This window comes from Anas platyrhynchos, chromosome 1 (genome assembly GCF_047663525.1).
Source record: "Anas platyrhynchos isolate ZD024472 breed Pekin duck chromosome 1, IASCAAS_PekinDuck_T2T, whole genome shotgun sequence".
Lineage (NCBI taxonomy): Eukaryota > Metazoa > Chordata > Aves > Anseriformes > Anatidae > Anas > Anas platyrhynchos.
The window spans coordinates 29,000,203-29,013,786 of NC_092587.1; the positions used below are offsets into that span (position 1 = coordinate 29,000,203).

A 13,584-nucleotide genomic window follows, 5' to 3' on the forward strand; every position below is an offset into this window, starting at 1 on the left:
AGAATTTGAGCATTGAGAAGGAAGGAAGATTCAGCTTTCATCCTTCTGCTTGGATGACTACATAGGAAGGTTTTTTATACCTGGAAGGGACATATTTCATATTGGGAAACAATTGCAGGTGTAGAAGTTCCTAGTACCAAATGTCATATACAGTAACTTCACACATGCACAATCCTTCATTTCTGTAGGGAAAAAATACTGATGATAATCAACAAATTGAATTAAAAATAGAGAAATAAAACAGAACCAAAGAATTAACTCTGTTGGAAGAGGGCATCCTGGTTACCAAGAAGTAAGGTGATGCTACTGTTTTCCTACTTTTAGGCAAACTACCTTTCAAAACTGTCAAGGAGTTCCTAAATTTTAGTTCTTTTTCAGCTCTCCATTTCCTAAAGAGAGATCGTGTCAAGACAACCAAGCCTAGGTTCAATGAGATGGCCAGTGGAAGAACAGTTTGCAGTTTTTAGCATTACTTGTGTGCTATAAGTACTGAGATACTACACTACTCTCCAGGAAAAAAAAAAAAGATGGAGTTTTTCTGGAGGTTCTCATACCCTTTAACTCATGTTGATGCATTTCATCCCAATTTATCCTTCTCTTCTAGAGGTGGAAGTGGTAGAAAGTATCACACTATTTTTTTTGGGAAAAGTGTTTTAAAATAAAGGGTTGATACAAACTTGATGTATTAGACATTAGGAAGGAATTTTTCAATTGGAGAGTGGTGAGGCACTGGCACAGGCTGCCCAGAGAAGCTGTGGGTGCCCCATCCCTGGAGGTGTTCAAGGCCAGGCTGGATGGGGTTTGGGCAATCTGGTCTGGGGGGAGATGTCCCCGCCCATGGCAGGGGTGTACGAACTGGGTGGGCTTTATGATCTCTTTCAGCTCGAACCATTCTTTGATTCTGTATCAATGCAAGTTCTTACTTTTGTATTCTTCTCTACTGGTATTAACTCAACAACATTAAAAGCTTTATTTTTATTTTTTTTTAATTACATATATTATCTCTTTGTTCATCATGACACTGGAAAAGCAACACTTATCTAGTTCTGTTTTAGCCATCTTAATTTGGAGTCATAAGCCTTAACACTAGTTCTTTATTCTAAGCTCTAAATTTTAGCTTATATCAATGCTTTGATATAAGTGGTGTTATTTTTTTTTTCTAGGTATGTTTTTAAAGTGGTTTCAGAAATAACATTTATCAGAGATTGTCTGAATCCCACTCTAAATTCACAAGAGCTTTCTTTTATTTCTAAGAAGTGTCTGTTTTCAGGTTAGATCTTGCAGGCATTTCCTCTGAGCGGATTTGCGGTGTTGTTATATCTGGTGCTTTTTTGATGCACTGTACATATGTATGCTTGCTAGATGTTATTTTCTTCTGCTGCTCTGAGTTGGCAGCTCTCGGCTGCATCACCTGCAGTTGTACATTGTTTTGCAAATGCAATACATGGCCCTACATCTTATATGGTTCTTGTTTTATGCTGTTTCTGGCAGTATTTCCTTTGTGAGGGTTCTTCTAAGTTTTTACTTTGTATTCTTACATTTTTGCTTTTTGTCTGTAGCCAAACTAAGTATCTGCGCATTGTTCTTTCTTCTGGGCATTTTCTTTTTGTCCTGAGTGATTTCTGCAGCCCTGCCATGTTACATACCACTCTTTTCCAAGTGTGAAATCGGATCTTTCCTTAGTTCCTTGCCCCTCGCCCTCCACCCTGCAGCTTTGGATATCCGCACTGAATTAATATCTGATCTGTTATAATGAAATCTGCCAAGTGCCTTAATTATAAGCCTGACTTATTAGTTTAAAATGAATAAAAGATTCTTCAAGTAATTCTTTCACTTTTTGCAGTTTCATCTGCAGTCTTTCAAAACTTTATTTGGACAACTAGGTGGGTGATCTTGTCATAAAAGGAAACTAAGTTTGTTAGATATGACCTTCCCTAGTGAACCTATGTTGGCTCTGACCAATGTCTCCATTGTCTTTTAGGTGTTTCTCAATAACTCCCAGGATAATCTTCATAATTTTACGAGGCACTGACATTGAGACTGACAGGCTTGTTGTTGCCAGTATCTTCTTTCTTCCCCTTCTTGAAAATTGGGACCATGTTAAAATAGCAAATGTTACAAAAGTCCAAGCCTGCTGCCAGGGAGCCTGTGATGTAGTGAGATGCTGCACCTGACTATATCCTAGTTTAATTTTCCCTGCTAGTTGCTCAGAAAGGATCGGTTCATATTTCTGAAAATACTTATGCTAGTGTGACTGCCTATAAAACAGAAAGTGACGGTAACTCTGCTGAAACAAATGTTATGGCTGGTACAGTACTACTCTTCCTGAGTGAAATAGTCTGTATAGCCAGGACTGGACTGTTAAGTAAAGAACATATTATAAAAAAAAAAAAGTGCTATTCTTATCTAGGAAATGAATTCTTTTGTATTTTTTCCTGTCTTGCTGTATTATTATTTTTTTGGTTTAATCTCTTTGTTCTATGATAGCAGCCATTTTGCTGTACTTTTTACTGCATTTGAAGTAATGTATTCAATTTAAATATTTTAATGCTACTGTGAATGTTAATTTCTTTAAAATATTAATCAAGTGTTATATATTTGACAAAATGAAAACTGGTGTCATGCAGAGATATGGTGTGGAATGGCAAAGGCTCTTTGGTTTAAAACTATATGAATAGTAGGAAAAAAGGTGGAGGATGCTGGTAGTGTGGGGAAGCTTTGTACTTATCTCCTTGAGGAAGAAAGTGTTATATTTGCCCAGCGATAAGTATGCATAGTTAATAAATGATGCATAGGAATTAAAAATCCTGTCTGCCATTTAAAATATTTTTGTTACTGTTGATTCTTTTTGAAGGACATATGTTTTGAAGGACGTGTGAAGTACTTTCTGAACTGTTTGCTACCTCAGGCTCTCTGATAAAACATGAAAGTTGACAACATGTATTGTATTCTCCTTTCATGGAACTAATCACTACTTTCAGGTTACTTCTGTAGGTACTTCATTTAACATAGATAGTCTGTTCAGATTTAGTTATTATGTTTTTATAATAAAAAGCATTGGTCTTTGTCTGCATGATTCAAATGCTTAAGAGTAGCTTCATAAGCCGGGTTTCAGATTTCAAAATCAAACCATTTTAAGCTTTTAGTAGTGGCTACTCTGCTTCTGTCTTCATAGGATTATCGTGTTTTGGTTTCATCGTAAATGTTGAGAATATTAAATATGCCAGTATTTAGATGCATTGTAATTGTATTAGTATTATCGTATCAGTATGTTGTCCTTGCTCAGAAAATGTTCAGTTTCATATATTTATAGTTAAATCCTAACTCCCTTCCACTCTAACCATGTCTTATTGATAAACAAAAGTCATGGGCATAGTGTAAAATCCTTCGTGAAACAGCAGGAATCACTTCAAAAGTCTGTTTCTAAAGACGCCTTGTACTTATTACAGCAAAAAAAAAGGGGGGAGGGGACAATAGGCAACCCTTTCAGCTTGGTTCATTTACATAGGACATTCCGTGAAGTGCTGTCTCTGACATTTCAGTGGGATGTAACACCAGAAGGAGGGAGCACTAGCAAAACCAGCTATTAAACCTTTTTAGATGGGGCCTTCTGTCCCCAAAGACCTTGTTATGGTTGCAGATTTTCTTTGTAGTGACTAAAAACGAGCTGTGCAAGTACATGTGAGACCTACCATTCTACAATTTGAAGATCTGCAAAATTTCCACAAGCTTTGAATGTCTTATCAGGTCAATAATGGAGCCAAATGGGCATATGCTGCCTGGATTTTTTTCCTCTTTCCATCTTGTTTTAAATATTAACCCTACTGCTTGCAGATCCCTTTCATATCGTCAGTTTTTCCTTCTTTTGATATCACAGTCAGTCATTCACCATAAGACACCTATTAAGCTAAGGGAAATGGTTCAAGAATATTTTTGCTTGCCTTTATAAAGCTTGGGCTCTCTAAACGAGTTCTGAACTTCCCATGTTGCCTACTGAGAAATATTGTGCATATGAAACTCGTATTATTGTAGGTCATTGAATTCATTTTTAAAATGCCAATTGACATCATTCCCTTAGGGAGTTGTAAGTTGCAGCCTCATATTATGTTCTAGCACAAATGTGGAAATTCAGTGTTTTAGAAGGGAACTCATTTGCAGTACAGAAACAACTTAACATGGATCAGGTGATGCCTTTCGAGCATTTAAATCTTAATAGATGGAAAGAGAAGGGTTTCCAGAGATCTTCACTCTCATTACATATTTAAAACTCAAGAGAAAACTGGGTTTTGTTTCCATACTTCTGGCAGCAAACTTCACAACTGCTGTTGATTCTTGTGTTTTGCATAACCCAAAATGGAAATTAGAGTAGCAATAATGGACACAACTGCTTAGTTCAGCACAGATATGGGATGCAAAATGCATGAAGAGTAATAGACAAAAAACAGCTATCGAGGGCTATTTGTGTGAATGATGTTTTGATTGGAAAGGTCTGTGGATGTTACTGGTGTTTGTTATATCTTGCTGACATATGGCATGCATTTTGCTTTTGACAAATACTCAAAAACAGAACACTGTATATGAAAATTAATCATTATCCAATACAATATGTTTTTCTCTTAATTATAACCATACCAAGGAGTGTGGCACTTAATGGGTTGTTAGTGTTTTTGATTCCTCATCTGCTGAAGTTTATAAAAATGGTAATGTTTATTCTCTACAGTTGTGCAAGGCAAGGTCGCTGTCTTTGGCCCATTCTCCCCTATAGAAACCCTCCAACATCATCTTGTCTACGTGACTGTTACAACTTCTTTAGGACAAATACAGAAGTTTCCAGAATTGATATATTACTTACTGGAAAATACTGAGTTTCTTGAAGCACAATTGTATGCATTCATATTGTCCTAATCTTTTCAATAGCACTTTTTTTTTTTTTTTTCCCTGTAGGTAGGCTTCTTTATAGTAGGACTGTTTCTATTTAATATAATCAGCGTGGAGTGATTGTGACCCTCTGAAACTTGTTTGTGATGTTTGTTAGTCATAACTCTTGACTTGAGAATCCACACCTTAGTTACAGGAAATAGACTAAGCAAAACAGTTAATTTACTTTTAATTAGGTAGTATAAAACACTAGATAATGTGATACAGCATAAATAATTTTGGTAACAGGAATAAAGATAATATATTTATAATATATTGGGTTTATTTTCCAATTCCCATCTCCAATTGGAATGATTATATCCTTGAATAAGCAGAATTCTTTGTGGCATTCTCCAGTGAGAGGCCATATTAATAATGCATATTTCATTTTAATTTTTCTTCTTTTTCTTCAGACCTAATTCAACGATTTTTGTTTGATTTTGTAGCTTGTCACTGCAAGTGAAGCTTTTAATGGCATGCCAAGGATACCACAAACTGTGCTAAACTTTAAACGCTGTTTTATATGTTTTTTTTTGGGTTACATGGTTAAAATGGGTTAAAAGCATAACATCAGTTGAAGGAAGAAGAGGGAAGGAGGGAAATGGTTTCTTTATATTGTTCAGACTGCACAGTGAATTTACATGAGAATTTTATCAGCATTCTTGGTGATATGCCTACTATGAAAGAATTCCCCACAGATGCAAATTTTTTGAACTGGCTTCTTTATCTTTCTTCTTTTGAGATACAGACTAAAAGGATGGATCTGCCTTTTATGTCTAGAGAATGATGCCTTGAGTCTTATTTGCAATATATTTCAGACAGCCTGTCCAGCTGCTGAAAATAGAGCAATTTTGCAGACAGTTTTTACTTATACTAGGGTTGAGGTTGAGGCAAAGCAATGGGAAGAACAGCCACTTCTTTGACCATCCATTTTACTGTAGTTAATGGAAATAACTCAAACCACTCCAAATTTTGAGTATTTCTGACATATCGGCAATCTAAAAAAAGTTGGCCATTTTGTTAAGACAAGTATCTATGTTTTCACTAAACCTGAAGATCTGTGGTCGTTGCATCACATCATGAATCATAGGATAACTCAGGTTGGAAGGGACTTTAGGAGGTCCAGCCTTTTACTTGAAGTAGGGTCAACTGTGATGTCAGACCAGCTTCCTCTTGACTTTATCCAGTTGGGTCTTGAAAACCACCAAAAATGGTCCTGTCCGGCAGACTGTGTGTCCTTATTGGGGGAAAAAATCTCACCTTATATTCTTCCTGAACCTTCCTTGATTCAAATTGTGTAGCTTGAAGGAGATGATTCCTCTTAGATGCAAGCTTCACTTGCAGTGACTTAGGGTACGTGAGGAGGGTCCAGATGAAGGCCACAAAGATGATCAGAGGGCCGGAGCACCTCTCCTGTGAAGAAAGGCTGAGAGCTGGGGATGTTCAGCCGAGAGAAGTGAAGGCTCAGAGGAGACCTTATAGAGGCCTTTCAGTTCTTAAAAGGGAACTACAAGAAAGACATGGAAAGATTCTTTATCAGGGAGTGTAGTGATAGGACATGGGGCACTAATTTTAAACCCAAAAGGGGTAGTTTAAATTTGCTACTGGGAAGAAATTCTTTACTGTGAGGGTGGTGAGGCACAGGTTGCCTGGGGGAGCTGTGGGTGCCCTGGAGGTGTTCAAGGCCAGGCTGGATGGAGCTTTGAGCAACCTGGTCTAGTAGGTGGCATCCCTGCCCACAGCAGGGGGCTGGAACTGGGTAGTCTTTGAGGTCTCTTCCAACCCAAACCATTCAATGATTACATTAAGGTTCGCATTTATATGAGTGTGTGAAGGTGTGGTTGTTTTTTGTTTGTTTGTTTATTTTGTTTTTTCCCTTCAGACAGAGCTGCTGTGGGAGGTAGCACAATTTCTTGGCTTGATTGGTTCTGTCCACTTTGGAGATAATGCTGAGGACTACATTAGGAGAAGATGTAGAGTTCATTTTGTATAATCTTGTGAAATTTGAAGGTTGACAATTTAAGATGTAAGCATGATCAGCAAAACCTAGCAAGAAAATCTCATTCTACTTGGTGTAGACTGTAGATTTTATATGTTACCTCCTGTATCATTAAAAAAAATAATTTACTTGCCAATGTGACTGAAAAAAGACTGCTACTTTAAGGCAGCAATGTGTCAGGTAGCTCTTACACTATTGCATAGCACCCTGAGTTCTCAAGATAGGCAACTGCTGAGAGTCTGGGGAGTGATAGCAGTAAGTATTGGAAAATAGGGTGATAGTGTGCATATTTTTACTTACAGAGTTCATAGTTTTGTGGGGGTCATATCTTTGGTTTAATACTGAGGTGACACATTTTAAACCATCAGCTGTGACTTGCTTTAAAATGTGCATATAGTTTTCACTTGCTGTCATTCATTTTGAAAGCTGTTGACAGATAACATTGATTCTAATAGTATCTGGTCTAATTCCTGAAGTGTGTTGTGACCAAGTGGTCCCATCTGTTTTTTAAAAGTTTTTAGCCTTTTTAACAAATGCTATACCTGGCAAATTGGGTTCAGAGTTAGTGTATGAGCTGTAACACTTTTTCAATGCTTGGTTGTTTTCAATCTTAATGGCATTTTCCTGAAAGCCTATTTTACCATACTGCAAAATACACGTTTATTCCTTTTCTTCAAAATTATGTTGTTTATTCACAAGAGTGACTTTCTTTATGTATTAATAATGCATGAAATATCTTGAAATCTGAGGTCTCTGCCCATCTATAAAATAGAAATTAATCAAGATCTGATCTGATCTAGTAGTCTTTATTCCAGATACTGGTATGTCTGTTCTATAAACCTGATTTGTTTGTAGCTTCCACTGAAATTTTAAAAACAAATACACAATCAGAATCTGTTCAGTGGCTATGTTACATGTACATGCAATAACTGAATATCCATTTATGAAATATCTGTGCATGAAATTACTGAATATCTGATGATTTCTCCTTTTCAAACACTGCTTTTGCATAGCACCTTGGAACTGAAATGTCAGTAAGTTTATTTTCTTGATGTTTTCCTTCCTTCCTTTTGTGAAGTTTGCCTCACAACAGGCAAGTTGCTTGGAACATTTAGGTACTAATGGAATTTTGAGACAGAAGTCATAACAAACAATTAAACTTACTGAAATTTCTGTGTTTTAAAATATTATTAAGACTTCAAATTCTTCCATTTTGTTTGGAACCCCAGAAATGCCTTCATGTGTGTACAGCTTATTCTGTCTAAATTAGGAAACTAAAAAAAAATTTGGATATGTAAATGATATTTTTAAAAAATTGAAGGCTCTTAATTGACTTCTCAATTTAAGTTTGCTTTCTGTCCTTCTGTATGTTAAAGCCATAACCATTCTCTCTTATACTCATGAACACTGATATATAAGTTGTTAAAATATCCAGTAGGTACAGAACATAAATTGTTCCAGGACATCACTTAATTATCCAATTAATTGGGTATTTTCCTTTTTTGCTTTGTCATTGGAACAGTAAGAAATGTAGACTTTTGGACTGCCTTTGTGGGGAAAAAAAGTTTTATTTATGAACGTGAAAGGAATTTCTATGCCTGACTGTAGCGCTGACTTTGTGTTTTGGATTTTGTTCTCTGACTGAGGGACCTTAAAGGTAGTCATTATGTTGCTGCTGAATATCTGCAGGATTATTTCCTCTTTATTGGGTTTCCATACTTATGTTTAAAAGAGGCATAAAATGCCTGTTTGCAATGGTTGTGATGTCAAGTCTTCTGTTAATACTTAACCTGTCTAGCTGAATAGTGGTTAAAGAAGCTACATTTCCGTAATCTCAAATTAAAAAAAAAAAAAAAAAGTGTGTGTGTGGGGAACCTTATTTGAACCATGGTTCACTTTTAGCTGTTTTTATTGAGGCTAATACTGTCATTCAGCAGGAACACAAAAATGTCTTGTTTGCAGCCTGACATTTGGTCATTCCTTAGCTGCAAATATACATCAGAAACCAGGAAGCTACCATGCCCTCAAGAATAGGTCGCTCATAGTTACCTTCTTTATTACATATTTATTAAGAATAGTATTTAACAAATAGAAGGCTGTCACCCTGTTGGTGGAATTATAAAACATCACATCTCCTAACCTTATGTTCCTCTATCAACAAAATGACTATTTAAAGCCAGTTACTGCCTCAGTTGTAGAAGGAGGTACTGAATTTTTTTTGATGAAGTGAGTCAGTGCCATTTCTCTTGCAATATGATTAGTAAATATTCTAAGTATTTTAATTTTCTATGTCAAGTGTAAGAGCATTTATTTAAAAACAAAAACAAAAAAAGTGTAACACCCTGCAGACAAGGAGAAAAACCATGTGTTTTTTTGTAGCATTCTAGCTGTCTCTCCCACTTCTTTAAGGATTTTTTTTGTGTGTTCCTGTTAAATTCTACCAGCATCCACAGTTTAATTTTGGCTTTCTTTTTTGGTTTTTGTCAAACAGCTTTCTTTCATACCCCAATCCCTGATTTAAATGGAAGTATTAGCATCATGAGTGCATTTTCTTTTGGAATACTGTAGACGTCTGTGAGTGTATAAATCCTGTTTTTTTCATGTGTTGCAGAGTTAGAGTACTCAGTGAAAAAAACAATAAAATGTGAGCCTCGGTGACTATTAAAACAATCATACATTTGACAATGAGGTAACAAATGCCATAAAAGAAACTTACCGATATTTTATCAGAATGTAAGCATAAATTATATCGAACAGGCAGGTGATGATGATTCTTGGCCCTTGTATTGTCAAATGTTATGGCGTAGTTCAAGAAATTCCTTCAAAATCCAAAGCTGCCTTTGTGGCCACTGTGGTCTGTTTTCTGAACTGACTAGAGAGTTTATGTCCGGACAAGCTTGATGTTGAAACTTGAGTAAATTAATGTTGTATCAGGTTGCCACACTCTTCCCCCGGTGATGTTTTTGCTGTCCATCATCATATAAAGTATATTGCATTAGTTTAGTCCCGACATCGAAAACTGTTTTATTATCCACTTCTTAAAAAATTGTTTAAATTAAAGTAGAATTGAGCCATAATCTTACCACACTACTGTGGTAATGTCATCATATACACTGGGAGGTGGACATTTTGCTGTTGGTAGCAAAACTCCCAAAATACAGATTCAAGTCCACACCATTGTGGTATTGTTATTTTTGAGATCCATAGCCAGCCAGTCTGAATATATTGTATTCTTCCTTGCTGTAGCAGTGAAGAGATCAATTCTGTAGTTCTGCACATCGCAAGTGGCAAAATCAGATTTAGGGTGTTATCATGCTGATTTTGAAACGATTTATTATTTCCATGAAAACGAAAAAACAAGTGAATACAAAAGCAGGTGAAGTAATGGAGAAAATACTTCTGGATTGTATGTTCTCCTTGAAAAAACTTTTATGTTATATAATGGTAATCTTATTCAGAAACAAGCTAAACACTGACACTTCAATTGTGAAATCTTCTTAATTAAATCTAATCTAAACTAACGATGCTTTTTGCTAATTTTGTGTGTCTCAGATGTGTTTTTACCTTTTCCCATATGCAGTATTGTCAGCTATATGTCATGTGTATTTGGTATATGTTATTATAACTTGCACTGGGAAAGACAGAATGAGTGCTAGTATTGTATGTTAAAGCTCGCTTGCTATTTATAATGTGCATTTATATCTAGTCTGTGTCTGTGTAGTGGTGGAGGAGAATAAGAATATTAAATATTTTTTACAAATTGATTTTCAGTTTTTCTTGTTGTTGTTAAATGTATATTCCCTTTACCAAAAAGGTTAATGAAAAACCATGAGGTAGTTTCTTGTATAAAAGAAACTGCATCTCATTTCTCTGAGATGGTTTGTAAAATGCAGACGCTCTGTATGCTCTGTCTTCTTACACCTATCCAATTTGCTGACAGCTGAACCATTTTTATTTTCCAGATAGTGTTCTTATTTTCCTTAAGGTTTAGGTCAGAATTCTTTTTCCGTTATTACAGAGAAGAAGTCACTATAGAATCTGGGCTCTATTGAACTGATATGCCATGAAGAAGAACTAGAAGAAAAATACTTAGAAAATTAATGGCATCTTGGTGCATAAGAGTGTGGAGAACTGTTGTTAACATAAGTATGAAAATTGTAGACAATACTGAAAATTTAAAAGAAACGAAATAGCCTCATATCACTATGTAAGTTTATTCAAATGTATGCAGATAATGGAGGATTGATTTACTCTTTTTTCTTTTTCTTAATCCTCCTTGTACATGTAATACTGAGAATGTGGAAAACTCATGCTGTATAACATTTATAGACTGGAGAGATTAAAGGTGAACAGGAAGAACTGCTCTCACATGGCTCCACACCACGGGGTCCATCCCCCAGGAGCAAACTGCTCCAGCACGGGTCCCCCACGGGCGGCAGCTCCCCCCAGACCCCCTGCTCCTGCGCGGGCTCCTCTCCACGGGCTGCAGCTCCGGCCCGGGGCCTGCTCCCGTGGGGGCTCTCCATGAGCCACAGCCTCCTCCAGGCCACAGCCACCTGCTCCACCGGGGGCTCCTCCACCCATGGGGGGGCTGCAGCGTGGAGATCTGCTCCATGTGGGACCCATGGGCTGCAGGGGGACAGCCTGCTCCACCAGGGGCCTCTCCACAGGCCGCAGGGGAACTGCTGCTGCGTGCCTGGAGCACCTCCTGCCCTCCTGCTGCACTGACCTGGGGGGCTGCAGGGCTGCTTCTCTCACATTTTCTCACCCTTGTCTCCCAGCTGCTGTTGCACAGCAGTTTTTTTCCCACTTTCTTCAGTCTGCTCTTCGGAGACCCAAGCAGCATTGCTTATAGCTCGGCTCTGGCCAACATCGGGGCCTTTTGGAGCTGACTGAAACTGTCCCTTATCTGACATGGGGCAGCTGCTGGATTCTTCTCAAAGAGGCCAGCCCTGCAGCCCCCCACTACCAAAACCTTTCCACGTAAGCCCAACACATCAACATAAGTAGCAGGTTAAATCTGCATTTTTAGATTTTGTGGTTAAAATTATTTTCCAATATTACCAAGGCAGATGTCCTCTTGCGTCTTTTGCTTTTAGAAATAATGCTTAAACGTATTCTTTGTTGCTTCATGCAGATTTGCTTGCCTGGAGCAGTGTAATAAAATGAAGTAAATCCCAAAATATTTAGTCTGTATGGTGACTGCAAATGTGCAAAGCTGTTCATGTTCAACTGTCTAGCTGTGGAAGTATACAGCAATTCACATAAATAGTGTACGAATTTAAAAATCAGCTACGTATACTAGCCAGGTGTCTGCCACTTACCAGACTTAAAGTGTTTCAAATCGGATGTGAAGAACACAGTTGTATCTTCATACCAATCCTTGTTCAAATGTTTTACATGTCCTGATGCATCTTACTCTGAGCTCAGACTACAGCCTTCGTCATGGTTATGAGAAAACTCTTTTAATATTTTATTCACTTTATCTTACATTATTTGTAAATCTAAGATCTATTAATGTAGCTGACAGAAAAAGAAAGGATGTTTTTCATGTTCATTAATATTTGAAGCTTGTATATAACTCTTAATGGTACCAAAGCAGGAATTGCATAAATGCCTTGGCCACAGAAAGAACAAGCTATTAAATTCTCACTTTTTACTGAGAAAAATCTGAATTTTCAGTATACGTATATTAATTACGTTCTTGGTGGCATGTGCTTTTCCAGGCCTGTGCTAAAAATGAAAGTTAACAAAGCAATGTTTATAAATCCATTCTCTATACGGTATTTTTAAAGCTGAGCCTATTTTATATAGGGAGAGACAAGCTAGAGCTCTAGGTATAAAAACAATACAAACAAACCAACAAAAAGTCAAACCATCATGCATGAACCAATGGCATGAACTGGGTGTTTGTACCATCTTTCTGGAAATTTCAAGCATGTTGGAGATGTTTCTGAATCCTCCAACTCAAGCTATTTATAACTAAGTTTTATATTTGTATAAAATTATATGTTTATATATTTATAACTCAAGCTATATAAATAGCAGGAAAAATTCAAAAATGCATTAAAAATATTTCTGTTAAAAAAAAACAACAACAGCACAACCACTGACCCCCCAAAAACACACACACACAAAACCCACCATGATTAGAAGAAGCATAAGATAAACACTCAAACACGCTAGTCTTTCATCTGAATGTGAGGTGAACAAAACAAGAAGAGAGACTTTTGCTCTTTTTGAAGACTTAGTACTGTATGGCACTAACAAGGCTTGAGAGTTGCATATAAGATTTATAGCTGTAGTTTCATTTCAAATTCCTTTCCTTGTACCTGAGAATTAGAATAAAATATTTTACTTTCTTTTGAACTTTTATTTTCCAGTTAGGAACATACATTCCTTAGAAAGAAAAATTTTAATAAAAATGATACTGACTACACAGCAACAATTCTGTTCCAAGCTGCTGCTTCTTTTTTACTTTAATCTTAAATGTATTATTGCCAAGAGTGTTCTGCCTTTTGATCACACACTTGAGAAGAAGCAAGAAAAAGCAGTATTTATGAGTCCAGTAGGCAGAACAGGGCATAAGTTTCAAATCAAAATTTGTTTTCTTTGCTTTCACTTCAGAACTAAAGGTCTGGCTTTATGAAACAAGTTCGAATTCACAA

At 36.7% G+C, this 13,584-nt stretch overlaps 1 protein-coding gene across 4 annotated transcripts in view; it reads left to right on the forward strand.

Annotated features, from left to right (window-relative positions):
• The window catches only part of IMMP2L (inner mitochondrial membrane peptidase subunit 2), a 456,052-nt gene that overhangs the window by 36,801 nt on the left and 405,667 nt on the right, over positions 1–13,584 (forward strand). Inside the window, exon 3 of one of the 4 annotated variants that reach the window (XM_013093580.5) lies at positions 1,982–3,076. The exons of the other annotated variants lie outside the window; for them this stretch is intronic. Coding sequence (XP_012949034.3) covers positions 1,982–2,174 — 193 coding nt within the window. The 3' untranslated portion in view covers positions 2,175–3,076. Of the gene's footprint in view, positions 1–1,981; positions 3,077–13,584 lie in introns of those variants that run through there. 4 annotated transcript variants of the gene reach the window in all.